The 25,426-nt window shown below is 40.5% G+C and overlaps 1 protein-coding gene across 1 annotated transcript; it reads left to right on the top strand.

Annotated features, from left to right (window-relative positions):
• Nucleotides 1-407: 407 nt before the first annotated feature.
• Nucleotides 408-24,736, top strand: FMO1 (flavin containing dimethylaniline monoxygenase 1; the record flags this gene model as incomplete). Its single annotated transcript, XM_082615031.1, is given in 11 exon segments — nucleotides 408-746; nucleotides 10,424-10,612; nucleotides 13,421-13,583; nucleotides 16,847-16,881; nucleotides 16,885-16,994; nucleotides 19,746-19,824; nucleotides 19,828-19,940; nucleotides 21,655-22,010; nucleotides 22,529-22,581; nucleotides 22,584-22,603; nucleotides 24,403-24,736. Coding segments are annotated over 11 exon segments (1,584 nt in total). The 5' UTR covers nucleotides 408-614.
• Between the last annotated feature and the right edge of the window lie 690 nt (nucleotides 24,737-25,426).

Genomic DNA, 25,426 nt, shown 5'->3' with positions numbered 1-25,426 from the left:
CCCCATGCCTACCTTTCCACCACACACCCTCTCTCTTCCACTGGTGACCAAGCACTGGCAGCACGTAGAAGGATGGACAGCACAGCCGGAGCCCTGGCAGGATGCTAGGGACTGGGACTGGCCCGGGCAGTGCTGCAGCAGCCCCTGTGGTGGCCGCAGTGTCTTCTTTCACCACTACACCCATCTGAGCTTCAGCTTCGTATGTTTATGAAACACCAATTTGACAAGGTGATCATTTCCTGGTCTGCCGCTCTGTTCCACTCTACGGGTAGTGGAGGGAGGCTAGAGGTAGCGGCACAGTCCAGAATGCAAAACTCCATCCACTAAAGGATCCGATTTCAGCCACTCTGCCAAAAGCTAGTCTTGACAACAGTTGTACTATAATTTAGAACCAGCTCCGAGTGGGCACATACCAAGCACAGGGTTAAACCAGTGACCTGAACATTTCTCTTCTCACATTCACAACACCAGAAACCAGCTACAGAGGATTCGAACGGAGCAAATCCCTTAATCTTTCAAGTTCTTTTTCCTAATTTGCTAGAGCAGCCAAGGATGGGGTGGGGCTTTCACTTGTGAATAAAAGGTTCTGCTTCATTGTCCCCACGCAGCAGAGCATGGCCAAGCGAGTTGCAACTGTGGGAGCTGGGGTCAGTGGCCTGGCCTCCATCAGGTGCTGTCTGGAGGAAGGACGAGAGCCCACCTGCTTCGAGAGGAGCGACGACCTTGGGGGGCTGTGGAGATTCACCGTAAGTGGGGCTTCGACAGCTTTGTTGTGTGTCCGTTGGAAAAGGGCTGGACTGGTGCACAAAGAGATTGAATTTCTTCCACAAGGGCTGGCGCCCATAGGCACCAGAAACATCTGCTGAACAGGGGGACAGAAAGGGCCATTGAAAATGATTAATAAAAAAAAAAAAAAGAAGCAGGGAATAGCCTGAATTGGGGTGGGAGGTGCATCAGCCACCTTGCAAACTTCATCCGGGGCCAAGAGGAATAAAGATGCCTGTGAAGGGTAGAAGAGGATGGAGTGGCTGGGACGAGCCAGGAAAGCTCGGGACAAGCAGGGCAGGAGCAGAGCCTGGGGGTCAGAAGCAAGCGACTCCAGTGTTGGGGGCAAAGGTACAAACACAGCACAGGAATTTCTGCCTCGGCCTGAAAGACTGAGCTGCTTATACATGCTTCTTTTTCCAGCTCTGCTCTATCTGAAGTAAAGCGACACAAGACTCTGTGTAGGATGAGTCCTACACTCAAGGTCTTGTGGTCCAGGCAATTCCAATCCATGTCAAGAACAACTGGAGGTGAAGGATGTGAGGAGTTTGGAGACTTTTTTGTTGCCTGAGCAAAGAAAATAATAATATTCTCAGGACTACAGTATGCATTGGAGAGGGGAAAGGGGTGAGGTAGGAGGAAAGGCAACTATAAAGACCACCCTTGACTGGCCTGGGGTCCAGGGAAACCACAGGGGCCCTGCTGGAGGCCACTGAAACCCTGTGAGCTCCACGGCTCAGCCAGGGAGTCATTTGCATCAGATCTCCCCAAACCTCCTATTTTCCCTTCTTCTCAGGAGAGCAAGAACATATCCCATGAGCTTTAAATGTGCTAAGGAGAAAGCAGTCAGGAAGAGTGAAAAGGAGCAAGGTGTCAGATATCCTGGCCTCAGAGTCCCAAGGGACTGAGAGAAAGCAACACTTAGCATTCCCTTATTATAGGTAGAACTTGGAACAGGAATAAAGTAATTATTTTCTAATTCAGTGAGCAGAGCTCCAGAGAGGCCAAGGTTCCTAGTTTAGTCCCAGCATAGACCAGCTTGGCTCACATAAAGAAGAACTGCATATCTTGAAATGTGTCCAACCACCAAATGTGACCGTCAATGCACAGAGACCTCCCCAAGGGGCCTAGGGAAAAGAGAACATCTGTTCCCATGATTCAAACCACATACATTCCAAAAGGGGAGCAGAAACCTGACACAAATGCCATAACTCTAGCCTCTCATGCCCATTGAAAACATTGCTAATCAAACACTATACCCTTCCCCTAATGAGCCTCAGAATCCTTCTTAACACAGTATTCCAGATAAGTACTACTACTCCATTGGGGTTGAGGGTTAGCTTCCAGGATAAAACTGCCAGAGTAGAGTTATTTGGTTAAAGTAATCTCAATCAAAGCAAAAAGTAAGCCCAGAGACCTTGGCATACCAGACAAAAATTCTCCTAATATAAATCACAGATACCCAATTATTAACACACACACATAAAAAACTATTGATGTAAGAATCAACAGAAATGAGTTCTAGATACAGCTGTGCCCAACTGGCTGTGTGATTGGGCAGGTCAAACACCTATGCACAAAGCGCTGTGAGGGACACAAAAATGAGAAACAGTCATCCTGCCTCAGGGAGCTGTCAGTCTGATGGGAAAAGGGCAGGATCTTGTAAGTCAGAAACGGTGCTATGGGTATTTAAGTGAGGTCAGGATTACATTCACTTGTGGCAAGCCAAGAAAGGCTTCATGGAGGAGATGGTGTGTGGTGGACTTTGAAGGATTTCAACAGGCAAATGAGATTGAGTGGGAGATGCCAGGGAGGAAACCGTAAAGAAAAAGTACTGGGCATGCTTGGAAAATACAAAGAGCTTATTGGTGTGTGAGGTACTTGTAAGAGAAATAATGAAAGGGGAGGACAGTGGCTGAATGTTTGGGCAAGGGATTCGTACTCAGTTTAGAAAGCAATGGATGATGAGCAGAATTAAGATGTCTTTCTGTTGTTGTTGTGTTTGTTTTGTTTGCATGATAGGAAAACCCATATATGTTTACAGGTAAAGAGAAAATACCTGGATGATAGGAAATGATTGAACATGTAAGCCCAAATTGAGACAAGATCCTGGTAGAAAAAGGAAGAAGTGGAATTGCAGGCCCAAGTGGAAGGATTTGCCTCAGAAAAGTGGAGAGGCGCACTTTTCTCAGAGACAGAAGGGGAAGGAAAAAGAAAAATAGAGGCCCTTGTGAGGCACGTGATAGGACATCAAAAGGATGAGAAAGAGGGTGACCCAGCAGTAGCCTGAGTAAAATGGTACCCAGTTAACAACTTGTTTCAGTCCCCATTACCTCATCTGTAAAGTAAGAACGCAGAGTCAGTTTAAAAAATAGATAAAAGCTAAATTACTAGGTCCTGGGAGGCAGGAAAAACCATCCCCACCTTCATTCAGCAGCCCTCTCTTGACAGAGCAGCCTCTTTAAGGCACCTCTGTACTACCTTGAGATTCCTCTAAAGCCTGATTGAAAATCTCTAAACTAAGTGACCATAAAGGGGACTTCCAGCTCTAAAATGCTATGACTCTCCTGGGTCTTTCTAGAGACATCCCTTCCCCCTTCTACCCCAGCAGATACACACACACAAACACACACACATGCACGCACGCACACACACACCACGAAAGACTGTTAGAGGTGTCTCTGCAATCAAAGCAAGTGGCCCATTCAAAACCTGCAGAATTAGAGAGTCTGCTCGGGCAAGGGCTGTGCTTACCACAAAATGTACAAGGGGGATCCTTAGTGCCTGTTCTGGGTGAAAGGGGCGTAATGCAAAAATAGACAGGCAAACTGCAGAAACCCAATAAAATACATACGGAGAAGGTTTCCATTTACAAATAGAGAGATGCCCCCAACATTACAGAGATTATAAACTACTGCACTTAATTCAATACTCACATGGGCATAACTCTGGCCTTTTCCAGACCACAGTCTTAAACTGAGAGGAAGCAGACAAAGGTTGCAATGGAAAAGAAAGTCCATCCTTCACTGGGGCAGGGGAGGCGTTGGCATCGTTTAAAAAGAAAAGGGATACATTGATAAAGAACCCACCTGTGACCACCAACTCAAGTAGTACCAGGAGTTAAGTGCGGAACATCTGTTCCACAACCAACTCTCTCAGGCTCTTGAGAGGAAAGGGAGGCTTAGAACAAACAGTAATGCTATTGGCTGATTATCTCGATTGTAGAAGAATACTTGAAGAAATAAAATGTCAGGAATTGTTCTGTCACTCATAACTAATATTACTCTTAGAGAATTTTAGCATAGGAAGGAGCCTTGAGAAATAGCCTTAATGTAGAACCACACTGACATCCTCTAGAAGTAATTATACTATGCTGATAGAAACACATTCTGCTTCACCCATCACATCTCTGTAACAATAACCCTCCCTGGAATGACGTGCTTCCTTATGCGCATCGAGGTCTTTTCTTCTGCACATGTAACCTTTCACTTATTCCACATTTATTGAGCACCTACTATGCGCCTTATGCACCACATATTTTTAGATTCAGTGAGGGCAATGATGAAGTGTAATACTCCACCCCCTTAAATCAGTAAGGAATTCTTCAGCTATTTCTTCGTTAGGCACGTTAAGCCTGATTCTTACAGGGGCTGAAATGATTTGTTAATTGGGTACCATTTTACTTCTTCTTAAAAGCCTTATTTCTAAAAGTTCAGTAATCTTAGTAGGTTTCCTTTTATTCATATATTAAACAAACATTTATTGAATTCATATTATCTTGGAGAGGACACACCTGACAGGCCCCTAACCTCTTGGGGGTTCCTCAAATCTCCTCTGAGGTTTCCACAGCTCCCCTGTGCTGTAGATCTGAAAACAGATCTACAGACTCTGGACAGATTGTAGACAGTCTGACTCTCCATAGGGAGAGGAAGTGACAAAGTAAAATGTGTTCTGGCTGTTCAAAGGAGAAGAAAAGAAGGAAATAATTGTTCTTAAGAACAAGAGCTGAACTTCCCTCGTGGCACAGTGGTTAAGAATCCACCTGCCAATGCAGGGGACATGGGTTTGAGCCCTGGTCCGGGAAGATCCCACAGGCCACGGAGCAACAAAGCCCGTGCACCACAACTACTAAGCCCTGTGTGCTACAACTACTGAAGCCCACGCGCCTAGAGCCCGGGCTCCACAACAAGGGAAGCCACCACAGTGAGAAGCCCGCGCACTGCGATGAAAAGTAGCCCTCACTTGCCACAACTAGAGAAAGCCCGCACACAGCAACGAAGACCCAACGCAGCCAAAAAAAAGAACAAGAGCTGTGAATGTTGTGCATTGAGAGAATGTCTCTATGTATCTATATAGGAGTGACTTTTATTATCATTTTATATCTATTTTTTTAAAGGAGAAAGGAGAAACCTCTGACCTGACAAAGGTTTCTTCCCATTGCCTGTAATCCTCTCTGGAGGACACAAAGCTTGAGAAAGTAAATTTCCACCGTAACTGTGGAAGAAGAATATTACAAATAACAGTTAACATTTTTTGAGAGCTTACCAGGCACTGTTCTAAATGCATTAGAACTGTCATTTCACTTTATCCTAGGGGTTATGTAGTATTGTTATTCCTATTTATAGAAGAGGGAACTGAGACACAGAGAGGTTAAGAAAATTCCCAAGGTCACCCAGCTAAAAATATAGAGTTTGAATATGAACCCAGGCTGTCTGACTCCGTGGTCTGTGCTGACAAGATCTATACTCCATGCATTTCCAGAGTCTGTGCCGCAGCTCAGGAATAAGGGCAGGCAAATCCTGGACTGTCCATGGAATCCCATGAAGTATTCTAGGGAATATGATGTGTCTTTCCCATTGTATTGCAGGACCAAGTGGACCAGGAAGCCAGAAACCCCTCCATTCCTGCCTTTATTATTTTTCCCCTCTGTACAATCCATCTCCCTTCCCCTCTCATTCAGCTTTACCTTCAAGACAAAAATCTTTCCCCTAAGTGCCCCCATCAATTCTCAGGAAAAATGTGCTTCCACATACAGAGTGCCACACAGAGAGTAATTGGCACACACACAGAGACAATGCCAAGAGTGCCTGCAGCCGGGGGTCCCAGCAGGGCCTGAGAATCACTGGGTCAGTTTGTTCACTGAGGCAAACACTGGAGGGGAGGGCTTAGGACCTGCAAACCCCACTCAGAAGTGGCACGGACTCATACTCTCTGAATATATCTGAAACACTCCAGACCTTGTATTTTACCAGGAGAAACAATCAGTGGGAGGAAAGAGAGACAGACCAAAGTGGTGTTGGATTCCATCCTAAAGGTCAGGTTTCCATACTAAGCTACAGTTTCTCCTCAGCTGGCATCTGTGAAACATTACTTCACATTAGGCTTCAGTGTTTCCTGGAAGGTTTTCTTCTTCCTGCCTTTACAATGATTTTCCAAAATTTTGTGCAGCAGAGTTGTTGGTTTTTTTCTTTTCTATTTTTGTTTGTGGGTTCATTTGTTTTAAGGTCCCCATGGTTCCCTGACTTATCCAATTCCAATGAGTCTCTACTACTCTTTGATTTTTAAACGTGCCATTATAAAATGTTTAAAATTTTTTTGAACTACCTTTATGGAAATCTTTACAACATGATATTATGCACATCTCTACCCCCCTTTTAACAGTATGTATTCCAAATTTAGCCTTTTGTTGTTGTTAACTAGAAATTGGCGTTTTTAACGAAGTATTATTTACAATGTGATGCTCTCAGATGCCAGAGAAAAGTGAGGGAGCTTTGGTCATACACAAACTGACCCCAGAATGTTTATAATTGATGTTTTTCTCCTTTTACTATAGTTTCTTCCCCTTCTGTTTGCTCTCAACTTCTCAATATTACAGCTCTTTAGAGCTATTCCCATTCTCTTTTTCCTATAACCCATAGGAAACTTGATCACTTTTAACTACACCAAACCAGCACTAAATTTAATTCTAATACTTGGCTTCAAGTTTAAGGATGTTCTAAATCTGTGTTGTCCAATAAGGTAGCCACCAGCCACATGTAACTGTGGAATGCAGTTGATATGAGTAAGGAACTGAATTTTTTATTTAATTTAGTTTTAATTCATTTTAATTTTAAAACCAATACTCAATTCAGTTACTGGAGAATTTTTAAGTGTATTTGTTAACAATTTGGGTATGTAAATCCACTTTTTCAAGTGAAAATTTAGCATTTGGATTCAGATGTTTAAAATATATACTAGATTTAGAAGACTTAATATGAGAAAAAAGTTTTAATACTTCATTAATAATTTTTATATTGATTACACATTGAAATTATAAAATTTTGGATATATTGAGTAAAATAAAATATACCATTAAAATTAATTTCATCTGTTCCTTTTTACCTTTTTTAATGTGGCTATTGGAAATTTTTAAAGTGCATGTGTGGCCTGCATCACATTCCTATCGGGCAAGACAGCTCTAGAGTATTGTTATTCAAAGCGTGGTCCATGACCCAGCAGCATCTGCATGGGAGCTTGTGAGAAACACAGAATCTCAGGCTCACCCAGTCCTACTAAGTCAGCATCTACATGTTAATAAGATTCCCCGAGCAATTCTTAACAAGATTTAGAAGCACAAATCTAGAGAGCTGTGCTTCTCAAACTGTGGAGAAGAATCAGGTTTGTTTTAATTTCCAAGAAATTACAGACAATCATATTTGTGAAATATAATAAAATGAACTATTAGAAAGTTGAAAATGAAATAAAGAAAAATTTCAAAACATAAATTCAAACTTCTTTAAAAGTGTGCACAAGGCAATTACTATAGAGAATCACTATTACACTTGTAACTTTTTGCTAAACAAAACCACATGTGTGAAATATCAGTTCTCCATATTAAACACCTGTAGGCACACTTTCACTACACATTGTACATATTAATACTTAAGGTTTATAATGTGATAATTAAGCTTGCTTCTTGTTTGTCATTTTATCTAATCTGGGCTGGATGGATGAGAGCACTCCTCCCAAGAGATAACATATATCTAAACTGTTTCTAAATTTTGCTTAACAACACACATAGCAGAGAAATGAGGCTCACAGAATATGAGAATGGAATGGAAGAAGAGCTTTTAAAGAAACCTCAGCAAGCTCAGGATATTCATTTTTGAAACTGCTATCCAAAATGAAGTAGTGCTGTATTTTTAAAATTTAACTTCAGTCCTTTATCAGTAGTCAAGTCTAATCATTTATTCTGTAAAATTATAAGCGAATATCAATTATCTTTCAGTGAAAGAAAATAATTATAGCTTCTATGCACTTTTGGAAAATAGTTTTCAAACTAACCTTAAAATGTTACACATTGGGGACGTCCCTGGTGGCACAGTGGTTAAGAATCCGCCTGCCAATGCAGGGGACATGGCTTCGAGCCCTGGTCCGGGAAGATCCCACATGCCACGGAGCAACTAAGCCCGTGCATCACAACTGCTGACCCTGTGCTCTAGAGCCCGCGAGCCACAACTACTGAGCCCGTGTGCCACAACTACTGAAGCCCACATGCCTAGAGCCCGTGCTCCGCAACAAGAGAAACCACCACAATGAGAAGCCCACTCACCGCAACTAGAGAAAGGCCACACGCAGCAACGAAGACCCACACAGCCAAAGATAAATAAATAAATCATTTTTTAAGATTAATTTTAAAAGAAAGTCCTACACTGTAATGTAGTCTTACCCGCATTACTAGTACTCAGTTCAAATCCCACACAACTCATCACATGACTTAGACAAAACCAAGACTGATCTATGTCCCGTTCATCACGAAGGAGTCCACATGCCTGGATACTGAGCAATGTCAAATTATAGCTATAAAAGTTTCTAGATGCTTACTCTCACCTTCTGTACTTATATTGTCATAGACTGGTAGTAAAAAGTTCATATCGGTCTGGCTCTGCTGACCACATCTTTGCTTCTTTTTTTTTTTTTAATTTGGTTGTGCCAGGTCTTAGTTGAGACGTGCGAACTCGTAGTTGTAGTTGTGGCATGCATGTGGGATCTAGTTCCCTGACCAGGGATCAAACAGGAGCCCCCTGCATGGGGAGCTCAGAGTCTTAACCACTGCACCCCCAGGGAAGTCCCTACATCTTTGAGTAGCACTGCTTTAGATCTTCCTACAGAATGAAAGATCAGGATTTAAATAGTCATCTTTCTCAGAAGCCATTTAGATTCCAGTTTTCTAGATTTATTCTGGATAAATGGGACTGTCAGATGTGGAGTCACAAATAAGCAAGATAAGGTGAACTCATCAGTTGATGAGATCGGTATCATTAATTCAAACTACAAAGGTATGTTTATAATTTTATTTTCTGTTATCACTACATATTTCATGCAGACCTAGACTCAACCCTTTTGAGGGAACAAAGTAAGTCCTCTCCATATGTGAGGTTTATGTTCACGTTTCTACTTGTTCACACAAATAAAATAATTTTTGTTTCACAGGAGAAAAGAACTATACATATACAAGATGGTAAACAATATTAAAATACTAAGGACTTTCCCACTGAAATTAGAACAATTCTTTATAATACATCTAAAAGACAGAGGTAATGTACAAACCTAAATGAATAACTAAAACTGCCCACTATTCAACCTTGTAGTAGTTGTCTGAGATGTTGCTATTTGCTAGTTACCCAAGTCAAAACTGGAGTGGGAAATTGTTTAGTGTTTTACCATGCTCACAGTTGTCCAATCTGGAAACCTTTGACCTGCTTCCTCTCCCAAACCTTAAATCCAAACAGTTTCACAATCCTATGCATTCTACCTCTCTGCTACCTAACAAATCCCATCTCTCTCAGTTTCAACTGCCGCTGCCTTTGCTCAGGCCCTCATTGGCAATCACATGGATTTGTGTTTCAGGTTCTTAACTAGCCTCATTTCCGTCCTTTCCAGATCCCTCTAAGTTATCTTTTGAAGAAACAGAATTATCTTTTCAAAATTTAATATGAATCACTTCCATGAATTTCTATAAAATTCAAATTCCTTAACTTCAGATACAAAATCCTTCATAATCTGAACCCCCTTTCTCCATAATCCTTTCAACAATACCTCATGAAACCAAAGCAATCGTTCATCATCTAGATACTTCCTGGCTCTGGTGTATTTCCATATTCTCCTGTATTTTGCAGTGATGCTGTGTGAATCTGGACAGGTGAGTTTATTCCAGGTTTTTTAGCATGTAATAAATGAAACTGTAATTCTGATCATGATATTCATAGTGGAGTCCAATATTCATCATCTTTCAAGTAAGTGCAGGATAGCAAATTCCATTATAAAGTAGCAGGTAGAGGGCTTCCCTGGTGGCGCAGTGGTTGAGAGCCCGCCTGCCGATGGAGGGGACACGGGTTCATGCTCCGGTCCGGGAGGATCCCACATGCCGTGGAACGGCTGGGCCCATGAGCCATGGCCACGGGGCCTGCTCGTCTGGAGCCTGTGCTCTGCAACGGGAGAGGCCACAACAGTGAGAGGCCCGCGTACTGCCAAAAAAAAAAAAAAAAGAAAAAAAGAAAGTAGCAGGTAGCATACGTAAATTGTATGGTTCAACGTCTAAAAATTAACATCCATTTCATGTGTGTGCATGCACATGCACACATGCATACACACTCATGTGCATGCACTGTTTGTACAGGAGCATGTTGAAGAAGGCAGAGCCAGCCTCTACAAGTCCGTGGTTTCCAACAGCTGCAAGGAGATGTCTTGTTACCCAGACATTCTATTCCCAGAAGATTATCCAAACTATGTGCCAAATTCTGTATTCCTGGAATATCTCAAAATGTATGCAAACCAGTTCAACCTTCTGAAATGCATTCAATTCAAGGTAAGAAAGGCACAAAACATCAGTTAGTAGTCAGGAAGTGTTTCCTACCTATTGTCTATTATCTCTCTCTACCCTAGGTTCTGTAGATGAGATAATGAACTGGCAAGATTGCTGACACCAGGTTGGATTCCTTTTCCCCTTTTACTTACAATCACCCTAAGTAAATCTGGAGATACTTTGTCTAAGGATTCGTATGTATAAACTTTTAGTTTGCAATGCTTACAACCAAGTATCCAAATGGACCTTAAAATTGTCAAACCAGATTTTCAGTTTGGGCCAAATGCCTATACACAGGGACATTGAGAACTTCCTGTCAGCTCCTGGGTACTCTCTTTTTACTATCCCTTTATATGAATGGATGTGTGCACTGGCCTATACACAAGAGAATGTCACTATTTGAAGGAAATCTTTCCTAGGTATCTTAAGGAATAGAAAAATCTTTGATATTTTCTCATTGGCCATACCCACCTCCCTTCCCATTTCAGAGGACAGAGACAGGAGGTAGGTAGAAGGACAAAGGCAAATAAATATATCCTCTTTCTCCTCTTTCTTTCTTCCTTTTTTCCTTCCTCTGCAAGAAACACATGAAAATCCATGTGTTTCCCTTCTATTACCCTCCCTATCAGAGATGGGGATAGTAAGGAATTCTTGGAGAATTACACAGAGAAAGTAACATGAATGGAAAGACTGGCCAAAACAAGTACCATATAAGATTCACATTCACAACCTTAAAAGTACTCCTGATCAAAATGAAGTCACTATCTCAAAGAGATATCTGCACCTCCATGTTTAGTACAGCATTATTTACAATGGCCAAGCCATGGAAACAACTGATGGATAAATGGATAAAGAAAATGTGATAGATGATGGATAGATAGATAGATAGATAGATCAGACAATGGGATATTATTCAGCCATGGTAAATAAAGAAGAAAATCCTGCCTCTTGCAAACACATGGATGAACCTTGAGGGCATTATGCTAAGTGGAATAAGTCAGACAGAGAAAGACAAATTCTGTATGATCTCACATATATGTAGAATCAAAAAAAAAAAACCTCATAGAAACAGAACAGATTGATGGCTGCCAGAAGTAGATGGGGGATGGGGAAGGGAAATGGGTGAAGGTAGTCAAAAGTAATAGACTTCCAGTTATAAGATAAATGAGTTCTGGGGATGTAATATACAGTATAGTAACTATAGTTAACAGTACTGTATTGTATATTTGAAAGTTGCTAAGAGAGTAGATCTTAAAAGTTCTTATCACAAAAAAATAAATGATAACTATGTGGGGTGATGAATGTTAACTAAACTTATTGTGGTAATCATTTTACAATATACACATATGTCAAATCATTAGGTTGTACACTTTAAACTTATATGGTGTTATATGTCAATTATATCTCAATAAAACTGGAGAGAAATAAGAGTACTCCAGTTGTCCAAAGAAGATTTCATCCCACTTCCTTATTTTCCAAGGGACAGAATAAAAATAAAACACTACCATAGTCAATGGATATAATCCACAAAAAATATATTTAATGCATCAGAGTTTCTGAATCTGAAGCATTTCCTTTACTACCTGTTTCCCAAGGCTGTTTTAAAATAACTTTAGAAAACTAGATGTTCACTGAAGTCTTAAGAAAGTACACACAAGCAGCTGTCTGTAAGAGGTTTTGTTTTTCCTCCCTCTCTATACATTCCAAATTTTCAATGATGAACACATTATTTTCAAGATAAAAATAAATTTATTTTGAACGTTGTTTTAATTAACTGAAAGTTTAAATTTTAAAAAGATAATTGCTAATACAAACGTAGAACCCAACAAGCACTTCAAATATTATAAACCAGACAGTGAACCATTAGGAGGGACTTGAGAAGTCTGTCTTCTTTGAAAACTGAAGAGGAAAGCAAGGCAGCAAAGTCTCTTGGTCAGTGGCTCATTTATGCTTTTAAACTTGACTTGTAAATTTCTTTTATATATTTTTTGAATCAGAATCTAGTACCCATGGATATACATGTACTCCATGAAAACAAAAGTAGACCACAGTTGACCCTGGAGCAACACGGGGGTTTAGAAGTGCCAACTCTGTACAGTGGAAAATTCCCATTTCCTCCATTTCCCAGGTGCCTCTGTATCTACAGTTCCACATCCACAGATTCAACCAATTACAAATCCTGTTGTACTGTAATATTTACTATTTTTAAAAATCCACAGATAAGTGGACCTCCGCAGTTCAAACCCATATTGTTCAAGAATCAACTGTATTTGAAATTTAGACAACTCCCAACATATTCAGCCATAAAGTTAGCACTCTTCAGTAGTTCTCTAGATCTGGGAAAACTTCAACATCATAGTCTATAAGACCTTTCATAAACTAAGATACTTGGGACCAAATTTATATTTTCAATTATATATTCAATATTAGCCATGTTTCTATTAAACAAGCTGTTGTAAAGGAGCCATTGTGTATGAGAACTATACATAACAGAAAAATAATTTTGAAAACACAGAAAGACCTAAGTCATAATCTTGGTTCTATCACTCACTGTAAGAATTTGAGGAAATCACTTAAAAATTCTGGACCACACCACCTCTCTTAAATACCCCTCTACGACTCAAAGCTTAGAATACTTCCATCCAGGAAATTATGATCAATCTGATAGTCCAATTTGATTTCTAGGGTTATGCTTATTAATTATGTTTCGTCTGTTCTCTAGAACTTTTGAAATGTCAATTGGCACGTCAGCCAGCAGGCCCCTTCTGGAACCTTGAAAACTATTAACCATGTCTATGATTCTTTTTTCAGACTAAAGTCTTCAGTGTAACAAAACGCCCAGATTTTTCTGTTACCGGCCAATGGGAGGTAGTCACTCTGCATGAAGGGAAGCGAGAGTCAGCCATCTTTGATGCTGTCATGGTCTGCACGAGTTTTCTTACTAACCTGTATTTGCCACTGGACTCCTTTCCAGGTATAGGCTTTTCTGCAACTGACCTTAGTTTGTCTCATGGGAGCCATCCTTACACTGGACTGGTCTGGAAATAAATTCCTACTGATTCCTCCATTAAACAGTTAAGTTGTGAGGTAAGATAAGAGGGTTTTTTCCCTAACCAGCACTATCTGGCCAGTTTTTGGCTTTCATCTGTTTCAAACAACTTATGAGTACCAAAGAGCAGAATGAATAACTACTAAGCAGCTTTATGCTTCACTAAAGTTCAAGGTCCCTCCCTAAGGGACTGGCAGCACTCAGAAAGTCTTCTAAGACTTGGGAGGCCTAGACAAGTTGTGAGCCTCAGCAGTGGTGCAATGACAAAGATGAGTGTAGAGGCCGCAGAGGTCAATGGGTGAATAAAGGAAAAAGTAACCTGATTTTTGTTTGTTTCTATGAGTCATAGCAATTACCTACATCAGAGGTTTATGGCACTGGATTAATAGTCAGTAGGGGCATGAGCCTTAGGAGGCAAATTAAGACATCTTTGTGTCTCAGTTTCTTTATCTGGCTTTTGTAACCATGATTCATGATAATCTATGTCAAATTTCAATTGGATTACAACTCAGAGGGAATAGAAATTTCAATGGTTTGGTTTATTTCATCTGCAGTAAAGGATTCAAAAAGTTAAAACTTTAGGAAATTTTTCTCTGAATCATCTAAATATGACTTGTAGTGATACCAAGGCTTGGTTCACAGTTAACCCACGTACCTCTGATGATCCTTTGTCTGCCCCCAGAGGTTACACAAGTCAGGTCAAGTTAAGATAAAGCATATCCTGAAAACTGCCATAGACTATAATCATTGAATTGGAATGCAGTTCAGTCTTCTTCCTGGTGCAGGAAACTCTTCACCATCCTTGAGAAAGACTCAACAGCCTCTGCTTGAACACATTCAACAATGAACTCTTACCACCCCACCCTTTTCTTGCCTACAGAGAAAAATCCCTGAGCAGGCAAGGTACTCCAGACTGCCAGGAAGGAGTACCTGGTACAGGATCACTCCAAGAATCCAGAAAATTTCACGACATAGAGAGTACACTGCATTCATTCGGCACCTACAGTATATTGCACAAGATGCTAAGAATACAGAGGTGGATAAGACAACACATAGCCTGCATGAAAAGAATGAAGAGTTTTATAGGAGTCCAGTGAAGGAATCACATCTACATATGACCTGGAGTGATAGCAATACTCATTTTACAAAAAACTCATGTACCTCCAATGATCCTGGATCTGGCCCCCAGATGTTACTCAAGTCAGGTCAGATTAGGATAAAACATACCTTGAAAGCAGTGGAGTCAATGTACTCAGTTTAAATAGGATGAGCTTGGGACCCTGGAGGTATACATTCTAGGCTATACAATTAACAAGCTATGTAATCTTGGGCTTTCCACTTAACCTTTCTAAGCCTCTGTTTTCTTTCCTAGAAACTGAGGGGTTTGGACCACCTTACGCAATAGCATACATCACAAATCAAGCAAAAAGAACTCTACAGTACTTGCCGTCCTTCTCAATATCCATCTTACCAGCCACTACCAATTGGTCACTTAAAATCCGTGGCTAAATTATTGTTAAGGAGCCTTTGAGCACTAAAATTTCATGACTTTAGACTTGAAATGGAGTCCTCCAAATCTCACCATCTCCCTCTCTGCCCCACAGCAGACTTGCTTGGTCTGTACATACTCTCTAGGGTAGTTGTTAACCATTACAAAAATTAAATTCATTAAAGTTATTCAAAAGTACATGTCATGAGTTCTGGAGGCAATTCCATAAAAGGTGTTCCAAAATGTCTTAGTAAAAATAATAGGTATTACAGCTGGAATAAATACATAACTTCCCAAGGTAACTAATTTTATTAATTCAGATACCATATACATTCAGCTGTGTTTACTCACACAACCACTTCACCTAATAAAAGTTCTTGCTCTGTTCTCCTGTAATATAAGTGGGGAAAGTATTAGCCTGGTAGAAGACTCAGCTACAGAGTCTCACTTTTGTCCATTTGTGGTCCAAAACAGCCTGATCCAGTGAGAATCTAAGATAATCTAACATTCAGGGATAATTCTATTATTCTCACTAAACTTGTCCAGCTCTCCCTTCCTGGCAGTTCTTGGATCCAGATTGGGTCCCTGTGCTAAGTTAATATTTAAACTTGGTTGCATCATTGTTAAATTCTAAATGATCTAGATTGTGGTTGGGTTCTAACTGAGATTCATGTTAGATTTCTAATGATTTAAGATGAAGTAAAGAGCTACTGGGCCTTGGTAAGGCTATGTGCCACAGCATCCATACTCATCCCCTGAGAATCTAGATGTCTTATCACATTTTGTTTAAAAAAAAAAAGTTTCTTGGTACAGGACATATTACTTTTGATTGTGTTACACAACCTTGAGTATTTTCCAAAACTCTCCAAATATCTGATGTTTCAATGAGATTTGGCATCAACTGTTTGAGATATCTAGCTGGAACAGCAGCTCTAATCCCAGTGTAACTAACATAATCCCTTTTTCTCTGAGCCAACTCTGGCTGACTCAGCAAACCCAGCTTGAGTTACTGTCAGTCACCAAGATGAACCCACAAGGATCTTTTCGAATAGGGACCATATTTTTATTTATTTCCCATGTCATCTAGCACAGTGACAGGAACATAACAGGTATCCAAAAAAGCCTGCTGAATAGAGTGGAAGCACTGACTCATAGTTCCCTTTAACTTCTCTGCTCTTGCTCCCTGCTTGTGAAAAGTTCTATATAGATCAAATATTAGTAAATAGAATATTTCTGTCCCATTGATTTCTGTCAAACTTTGAAAGGTAATGACTTCTTACACTTTAGCTTAATAAGTCTTTATGCCATGATTTTTTTTTTTTTTTGATTAGAGAAAGGTTTATTGCAGGGCAAAACAAGGATAATGGGTGGCTTATGCTCCAAAACCTTGAACTCCACAATGGTTTGGGGGGGAAATTTTTTTATAGTGCCATGATATTTTAACTTAGTAATCATCTAGTAAGTAAAACTAGAGGCCTATCTAGTGAGATGGAGTAAGTACTTCCATTAAATAAATAATCACCCATTAATTTCTGTACCTTGTAAAATTATGTATTCGTGTTTCAGATTTTCTTAAAATTGAGTATGCTATGAAAACAACCTAAATCATCTGTCAAAAGGATGTTATTAACTGAATAACATGTATGTTTCATTCACTAGTCTTAAAAATTTTCTATTTGACTTCTTTTTTTTTCTATAGGTATAAATACTGTTAAAGGCCAGTATTTTCATAGCTGAGAGTATAAACATCCAGATATATTTAGAGACAAGAGAGTTCTTGTGATTGGAATGGGGAATTCTGGCACAGACATTGCTATGGAGGCCAGCCACGTGGCAAAGAAGGTATCATTCTTGATGTTATCTAATGAGGAGATTTATCTTAAGACACATGCCTCAGGCAAACAGCATTTGACACCATGATAAGTGATGAAAGGAAAAAAAATTTCCTAAAACACACACACATACACTGAACAGATTTTTTTAGGTATATTTTTCTTGAATGTTCATAAACGTTACTGTGAATTCCAGGTGTCATTTTTCTTCCAAATCCAACTTCTCTGACTTCCCATTTTTGTCATTTTCCCAGTCAAAAAGAGCTACAGGGGACATCTGTTTCTTACTCAGTCCCATAGGTCAGAAAATTCTGGCAACTTTTCTTGCTAAGATCTCCCATTTGCTCCTTCCTTTCCTTATTGATTGCCACCACCCTCATCAGGTCCATACCACCCCCCACTGAGTCTATGGCATTGTGCTCCTAATAATAATTATGGAAATAGTCAATATTTATTGAGCTTGCTTACTCTGTGCCAAAAATGGCACTAAATGCCTCACTGCATTACCTCAACCAATTATCAAAACAAGCCACAAAGTAGGTACTAGTATCCTTAACTACAGATGAAGAAACTGAGACTTAGAGAAGTTAAATAACCCGCCTAAAGGCATACCACCAGCAGTTGGTAGAGCCAGTCCTCAAATCCTAGTCTCTTCCATTCAAAGCCCCAGCTCCTACTTCTACCCTGACTCCCCGCACTCCTACCCCAGTCCATCCCCTCACACACGACAATCCATCCAGACCCCCAACCACCAACAGGCAAATCCTCTGAAAAGACTGCTCTCATTATGACACTCATGTTAAAAAAAACTAACTCCCCCTTACCTAAAAAAATAAAAATTACAATTTGCAGATGTATCAGCCCTGCATTATAGGGGTCTCCATAATCTGGTCCAAATCTTCCATTTTAACTTTATCCCACACTATTTTCCCACATGATCATCAACTGCACGCTGACAGGTCTGTTCTGTGCCCTTTCCAGTTCCCAAGTCTCTATTTTCCTCTTTGTTCACACCATACCCCTCCCTTCTGCAGTGCCCTTTTCTCTTTTATTACAATTTAATTTACATTCCCAGATAGCTCAACCCAAGACAAAATGATCTCTTGCTAGTATGAATTTATGTAATAATTGTAATTTACACTCCTCGGTCGGCACTTTTAATTCTTAGTATTGCTAATTACCTTTTATGGTATGTATTTTCTTTCCAACTCTGCTATAAACTCATTGAGAGCCATTCAGCCAACAAATCAATATTAGTTGTTGAATTCCACTATACCAAATGTTATGCCAGGCATGGGGGATACACTGGAAAACAGAACAATCAAACAAGATTCCCTCTATCATAGAGCATATATTCATGGGGGAAAACAGATGTCAAATAAATAAATATAACTAATTAGATCAATAATTGCAAGAGTGGAAACAGCTCTGAAGAAAAAGAATTGGGAGTGTGTTCTCTTCTGGAATTTTCAAAAAGGAACTCGATTGATTGATTGACTAATTGACTGCCTTGGAGAGACAGCAATTTGGTGGAGTTATCCTAAAGGAAGGGAAAGGAGGTTCTGAAGCAAAAATTAACACAGGCCTATCCATGATGACCACCACATGTGGGTAACATATTACTATTTCTATTTCTCTAACCACTGGAAATTTCTTCAGTCTGAAAACATGCTTCGGCACACATCATTTCTATATCGACAAAGAAACTCCCCTTGCTTCAGGATATAATTCATATCTACCAAAATGCCGTATCTGATTCTGCATCATGACAAAGAGAGGCAGGTGCAAATATGTCTGATGTCAGAATCACTGATGTGCTCATATTCTTGCCACCATACTGCTCCATCATGTTAGAAGGTCAAACAGATGTATAATAAAAACACTAACACTGCAGCTGTGGTCACCCCACAGCTGTGGATGCCCCAGTTTGTTGGAAGAAAAACCATGTATTAAATCAGTTGTTTTGTATCTGTAAAGCAACAGATTTTTGACTAATTTCTTTTTATTTTTAAACAGTTAGACAACTCCTTATTGTATAGGTACCAGAACAACTATTAGCTTAGTGAACTCGGTCAGCAGGTAAACTCAAGTAGCCAGATAATCTGTCAAAAGAACAAAAACAAACAAAAAAAAACTACCAAAACTAACTGTATTAGTGAATTTTACTGTCAGTTCTAACAATGGTTTGTGTCAAAACCCTTTGCAGACAACTTTCAATTGCATCCATGCCCTGTTCTCGTTTACAATGATTAGCATACAAAGTTATCACCTGTTCACTGTTTTCTCACATGAGATTCTAAGCTCACTACACCAACCTCAATACATAATTCACCATGGTGTCTAACACTGAGCCTGGCAGATAAAAAGTGCTCAATAATATGTTCTAAGGCATTTTAATACTCTAGATATTCAAACCATTATCTCAAAAGAATAACTTTAAAGTGGGAGTTAGAGGAGCAAAAACTGTCTTGTCAGGGATGTATTTTGAAGGTGGCAGACTTTCTAGTGCCTTTCAATTCACAAAACTTCTCGAATCTCTGACAGAGCCAGCCCTGTTCACTGTGTCAAACTGAGTGACCTGTTTGATTGCTTCCAGGTGTTCCTCAGCACCAGGGACCAGTCAGCCAGCCCTCCCTCCTCCTTCTGTTCTTTTCATCCTGGGACTCTCCCCTCCATTAGGCAGGAGGTGCCAGTCTTGGGAGAAGTTACCTCTGTGGGATCATGAATGACCAAGAAGGATGATGGGATATGCTTACCATTTACTAGAGTTACTGAACACCCCTGGGCGTGGGTGATCAGCCAGGTTTTTGACTCGGGCTACCCATGGGACATGGTGCTCGTGATGTGATTTCAGAACATGTTCAGAAATTCTCTCCCAACTGCAGTTGTGAATTGGTTGATAGCGAGAAGGATGAACAGCTGGTTCAGTCGTGAAGATTATGGCTTAATACCAGAAGACAGGTAAATATGGAGTGTCTGCTGAGAGCTGTTAGGGAGAAGGGGCCTCCATCTTTCCAGTGGCATATCCAAACCAGGCAATAATGTGACAACATGACTGAATGTGAAGGAAAATTTCATACAAATTACTTAATCATAATAGCTAACTGTTTTTGACTGCTTGGTAAGTGAAATTATGTAATACATAATTGTCAACAGCCCTTTAAAGTAAGTAGTATAATCTCCCTTTCATGGTGGGTATGCTAAGGCTTAGGGAAGTTCAGTCACTTGCCGGAGCTCATTTAGTACTAAGTGGGCTCTGTGACCTTGGCAAGTTACATAAACCTCAGCTGCAGCAATCAAAAGGGAATAATTTGTCTATGACTCTTCTGACAAAAGCAACACACTTGCCTGTTTCACTGTGTTGGAAAAATGGAATCCTTCCCCATGTCTCTCTAAGGGCAGTGCCTTCTTCTCCTTGTCAAGATGACCTTGATTTCAGTCTTGTCCTTTCAGTTACAACCCATGCTTATCCCATTAACAAGAACCAACGGTTTTACTTTCTCATTCATTGAGTCTGTACAATGACATTCCATTACCAGGGTGGCACCACAGCCTGGAGATCCTGTCTGCTCTTCCTCCAGATTCCACTCTGCACCAGCAGGGATCAGGTGGTACCCAAGCCACAAGTGATGGCAGGCAGCCCCCTTCCTACTACATGTACCTCATTCCTCTGGTTCTCTTCATCCTTCTCTCGTATACCCTGCTCTCTCCCTGCATTTCTTCCTTCCTGTTTTATTCCTACCCTCTTCTACTTCTTAACTCCAGGCCTCTTAGGGGTTTAACTCTTTTCACCAGAGCTTTTTCTACCATAAGTTTTCGAATGACAGCCTGAATGGCAGCTATAAAGAATTTTATTTAATCCCATAAACCCTAGAATATATAAAAGGAGCCTGAGGAATTATAATCTCTTCTCTCTCAGATTTAGCTAATCCTTTATCATTTCCAAAGTTCTTAAATATATACTATTTCATATGTTCTTCGTCCTACCCAATGAACTAAGGATGGCAAATGTTAGTGTCCCTATTTTACAGATGAATAAAAGAAAGCCTACTGGGACCCAATGACTTTCCCAAGCTCTAAGTATAAACATTTGGACACAAAGCCACCCTTACTACCTCCTGCTCCAAAGCTCCTTCCATTTTATCATATTGTCTCTTACTGTGCATTCACCATAAGCCAAAAATGGCTCGGCTTACTTAAAATCATCTTGCTAAGTGTTTGTTTTGTGATTCCAAAGGAATAGGCAGAAAAAGATAATTCTGCCCTTATTCCTTTTAAACACATGCATGTCTCCCTTGTATAGTTGCTTTCTAGGAGGAGAGAGTTTCCAGCAGTTCTCAGCAGATATATAAGTTACCAGTCTCCCTTGTGGTCCTTCAGCATTCAGCTATCTCTAAAGTGACAGTGATAGCTGAATGCTGAAATTCAACAAGAGAAGCAGGAGCTAGAGAAAGCTCTGGCCGCTTTCTCCTCAGGCTTCTAAACTCTAGTAAATGGTAAGTATATCCCATCATCCTTCTTGGTCATTCATGATCCCACAGAGGTAACTTCTCCCAAGACTGGCACCTCCTGCCTAATGGAGGGGAGAGTCCCATAATGAAAAGAAGGGAAGGAGGAGGGAGGGCTGGCTGACTGGTCCCTGGCAGGTCTCTTCCCCATCCATGTTTATGTCTAGGACACAGCGAAGAGAGCCTGTGCTAAGTAATGAGCTCCCAGGCCATATCATCACTGGGAAAGTGCTCATCAAGCCAAGCGTAAAGGAGGTGAAGGAAAACTCTGTTGTATTTAACAACACCCCAAAGGAAGAGCCCATTGATATCATTGTCTTTGCCACTGGATACACCTTTGCTTTCCCCTTCCTCGATGAGACTGTGGTGAAAGTTGAAGATGGCCAAGCATCACTGTACAAGTACATCTTCGCTGCACATCTGCAAAAGCCAACCCTGGCTGTTACTGGCCTCATCAAACCCTTGGGTTCCATGATAACCACAGGGGAAACGCAAGCTCGATGGGCTGTTCGGGTCCTGAAAGGCAAGTGCATGAGCAATAGCAGGACGTATATGTTCAATTTGCCATATTATTTTGGATACTGGAAATTTCGAGGCCTTCCCCAGGTTCTATCTAGAACAACAGAATTTTTAAAAGCAAAGTCATCAAATTACACTATCACAGTGAATTTGTGTCATCACCAGCACAAAAGATAAATCATGGATCAAAAAATATCAGCTGTGTCTACCTGTTATTTTGCCTGAATCAACTGGTTCAATTAAAATTAAAAAGTTCAATCAATTGAATGACAAAATTCAGTCAAGCCAGTTGTGAGGGTCTGTCACATCAAATAAGTAGTGAGATGCTCTGATACTTATCTCTTCAGCTGATGGCTTTATCACCACAGCCATCCACTTAGGCTGCTAGTATTTCTGCCAGAAGAACAGATGACTAGCTAGGTACTAAAAATAAAATATGAGCGGTGGTAAAGTATCTTTACCTGCTAAGTAACCACTGAAACCTAAAGTTAAATTGCATTTTTTATTTGTTTTGCTTTACAGGTGTTAATAAATTACCACCATCGAGCGTCATGATAGAGGAAGTTAATGCAAGAAAAAAAAAAACAAGCCCAATGGGTAAGTTAAGTACTATGCATTCTTTCTGAATCATAACTAAAACTGGTAAAGCAATAGCAAAGAAAGGTGAGAGTTACACTGGAGAAAAAAGAAGCACCTGAGATTTAGAGAAGAAAAAATAAAAATAAAAACTAGGCCTGTTTAAGGAGAGAGAAGAGAAAGGGAAATTGAGGTTTTAATGTCCCAGACTATCACTTTAGACCATGGTCATCTAGCACCACACGGAGTTTAGATTCTAAACCAAAATATAATTAATCCTCATCTACCAGATACTATTCTATACCTTTATCCATAATCAGCAGGCAAACTGTTGTGTTTATCCACTCTGACACCAGAAAGTTCTGCTCATTCATTCATTTCAAAAAATCTGTGTTCAGCTCTATTTTTATTCAGATGACTACTCTAGTGCAGGAGTCAAAATAGGGCCTATGGGCCAAATCTACCGACCATCTATTTTTCTCATTTACAATTTTAAATCATTGGAAAGAAGATTTTTTGAGATGTGGAAATTATATGAAATTCAAATCACGGTGACATAAGTAAAGTACTATTAGAACACAGCCACACTCATTAATTTACAAATTGTCTAAGGCTGCTTTCGCATTACAACAGCAGAGTTGAATAGCTGAGGTAGAGACCCTAATATGGCCCTCAAAGCCTTAAGTATTTACCACCTAGAACCTTTTGCATAATAAGCTTGTTGACACCTTCTCTAGAGGAGAGGTCTACACTTGTGCTCTGCTCTTTGGCTACCACCAAGGGTCAGGGATAATGGAAGGGAGATGGCCAGCGAAAAGGGAGACTTGCCCCTTCCCAACTCCTAATCCTAAAACATCTCTGGTTTTATCTGTTTTACTGTTTATCTGTTTCAGACTTTGATATAAATTTTCACTTTAAAAAAAAGGGTCTCTGTGGCAGAATAAAAAAGTTTTAAGGGCTTCCCTGGTGGCGCAGTGGTTGAGAGTCTGCCTGCTGACGCAGGGGACACGGGTTCGTGCCCCGGTCTGGGAGGATCCCACATGCCGCGGAGCGGCTGGGCCCGTGGGCCATGGCCGCTGGGCCTGCGCGTCCGGAGCCTGTGCTCTGCAATGGGAGAGGCCACAGCAGTGAGAGGCCCGCGTACCTCAAAAAAAAAAAAAAAAAAAAAAAAAAGTTTTAAAATCACTGCATTTAAGAAACATCACTTTTCTCATTCATATGTATTTCCAGACTTCAGTGTTGTTCTACCCTTGTCAAAGGGCTAAATACCAAAAGCACTTTAGGGGTCTCTTCTTCATCCTCAACCTGGGATACGACCTGATCTCCACTATGGAATTCTAGTATAACATAAATCATTAATTAGAACTATGTGATGTAAAAACTTCTGTCACATAGGTCAGTCAAAGATATTAGGGATTAATACCAGCATTACAGGGAATTCCACCCTATGATTTTTGCGGTTTTTCACATTATACAAATCAAGCAATAATTGAGTTCTAGAAAGATGTAGGAATAGTAAAATCATATAAAATCTTTTTTTCTAGAAATTGCTAATCATTTGACAACAGAACTAAAGTAATATGAGACCCATTATCAGCATTTGGAGCACCATAGGTACAGAGTATATTTTCAAGGAATCCACCTTGTATTGAAATAATACTGTAAGACCATTAGACAGCTATGGGCATGGAGGGAAGAATACAGAAGCCAGTCCAAATTTTGTACCATCATTGTTTACTTCTGGCACTTTTACTTGTTCTAAGGTTATCATTATTTAATCTTTTTGTCTTCCCCTTTATCCCAATCTTCCTTTTATAAAGGTTTGGCTTGTGTTACTGCAAAGCTTTACAATCTGATTATATCCCATGCATAGATGAACTCCTGACCTATATCGATGCAAAGCCCAACCTGTTCTCTCTGCTCCTGACAGATCCACGCCTGGCTTTGACCATCTTCTTCGGCCCATGCACACCACACCAGTTCCGTTTGACTGGCCCAGGGAAATGGGAAGGAGCCAGAAATGCTATCATGACCCAGTGGGACGGAACATTCAAGGTCACAAAAACTAGAGTTGTACAAGAATCCCCTTCTCCCTTTGCAAGCTTACTTAAACTCTTCAGCTTTCTAGCTTTGCTTGTGGCCATTTTCCTATAAATAAAAGATTACCTAAATGGATTGTCAAATGCACAGCGTAGGTGGACAGTGCTTTGGTTCCCCCATTGCAACAGCATTGCCTTCACGGCTATAAACCATACCTGAGTAGTGAAGGCCACCCCCTGCCCTTCCCTGGCTGGCTGGAGGGCCACCGCTGGTATTCCTGAGTGTCTCCCAACTCCACCTGCTTCTAATGCTAGAGGAAGATAACCAAGGTTTCTGTGCATTTGAAGGCTGCTGGAAGGTTCAAGTTTCATTTTAGAAGAGAGAGTTGTCCCAGACAGCACTCTGAGCATTTAGACCTCTTTTCTATTTTCATAGATCTCAACTAAAACTCCCTATTTCACAAAAGATTTGGTTGTACTAAAGTGGTGCTCTTATGATATCAGCTGATTAAAAATAAAAAGAAAGAAACAGCCTAGAATTATTTCAAGTGGTCTTTTATTCTCTTTTTAAGAATTGGGGGAGGGCCTCCCTGGTGGCGCAGTGGTTGAGAGTCCGCCTGCCGATGCAGGGGATGCGGGTTCGTGCCCCGGTCTGGGAGGATCCCATATGCCGCGGAGCGGCTGGGCCCGTGAGCCATGGCCGCTGGGCCTGCGCGTCCGGAGCCTGTGCTCCGCAACGGGAGAGGCCACAACAGTGAGAGGCCCGCATACCGCAAAAAAAAAGAAAAAAAAAAAAAAAAAAAAA

This window comes from Mesoplodon mirus (assembly GCF_964341445.2).
Source record: "Mesoplodon mirus genome assembly, chromosome: 3".
Lineage (NCBI taxonomy): Eukaryota > Metazoa > Chordata > Mammalia > Artiodactyla > Ziphiidae > Mesoplodon > Mesoplodon mirus.
Note: the sequence above shows the minus strand (reverse complement) of the source record. Positions and strands in the feature narration are given on the sequence as shown.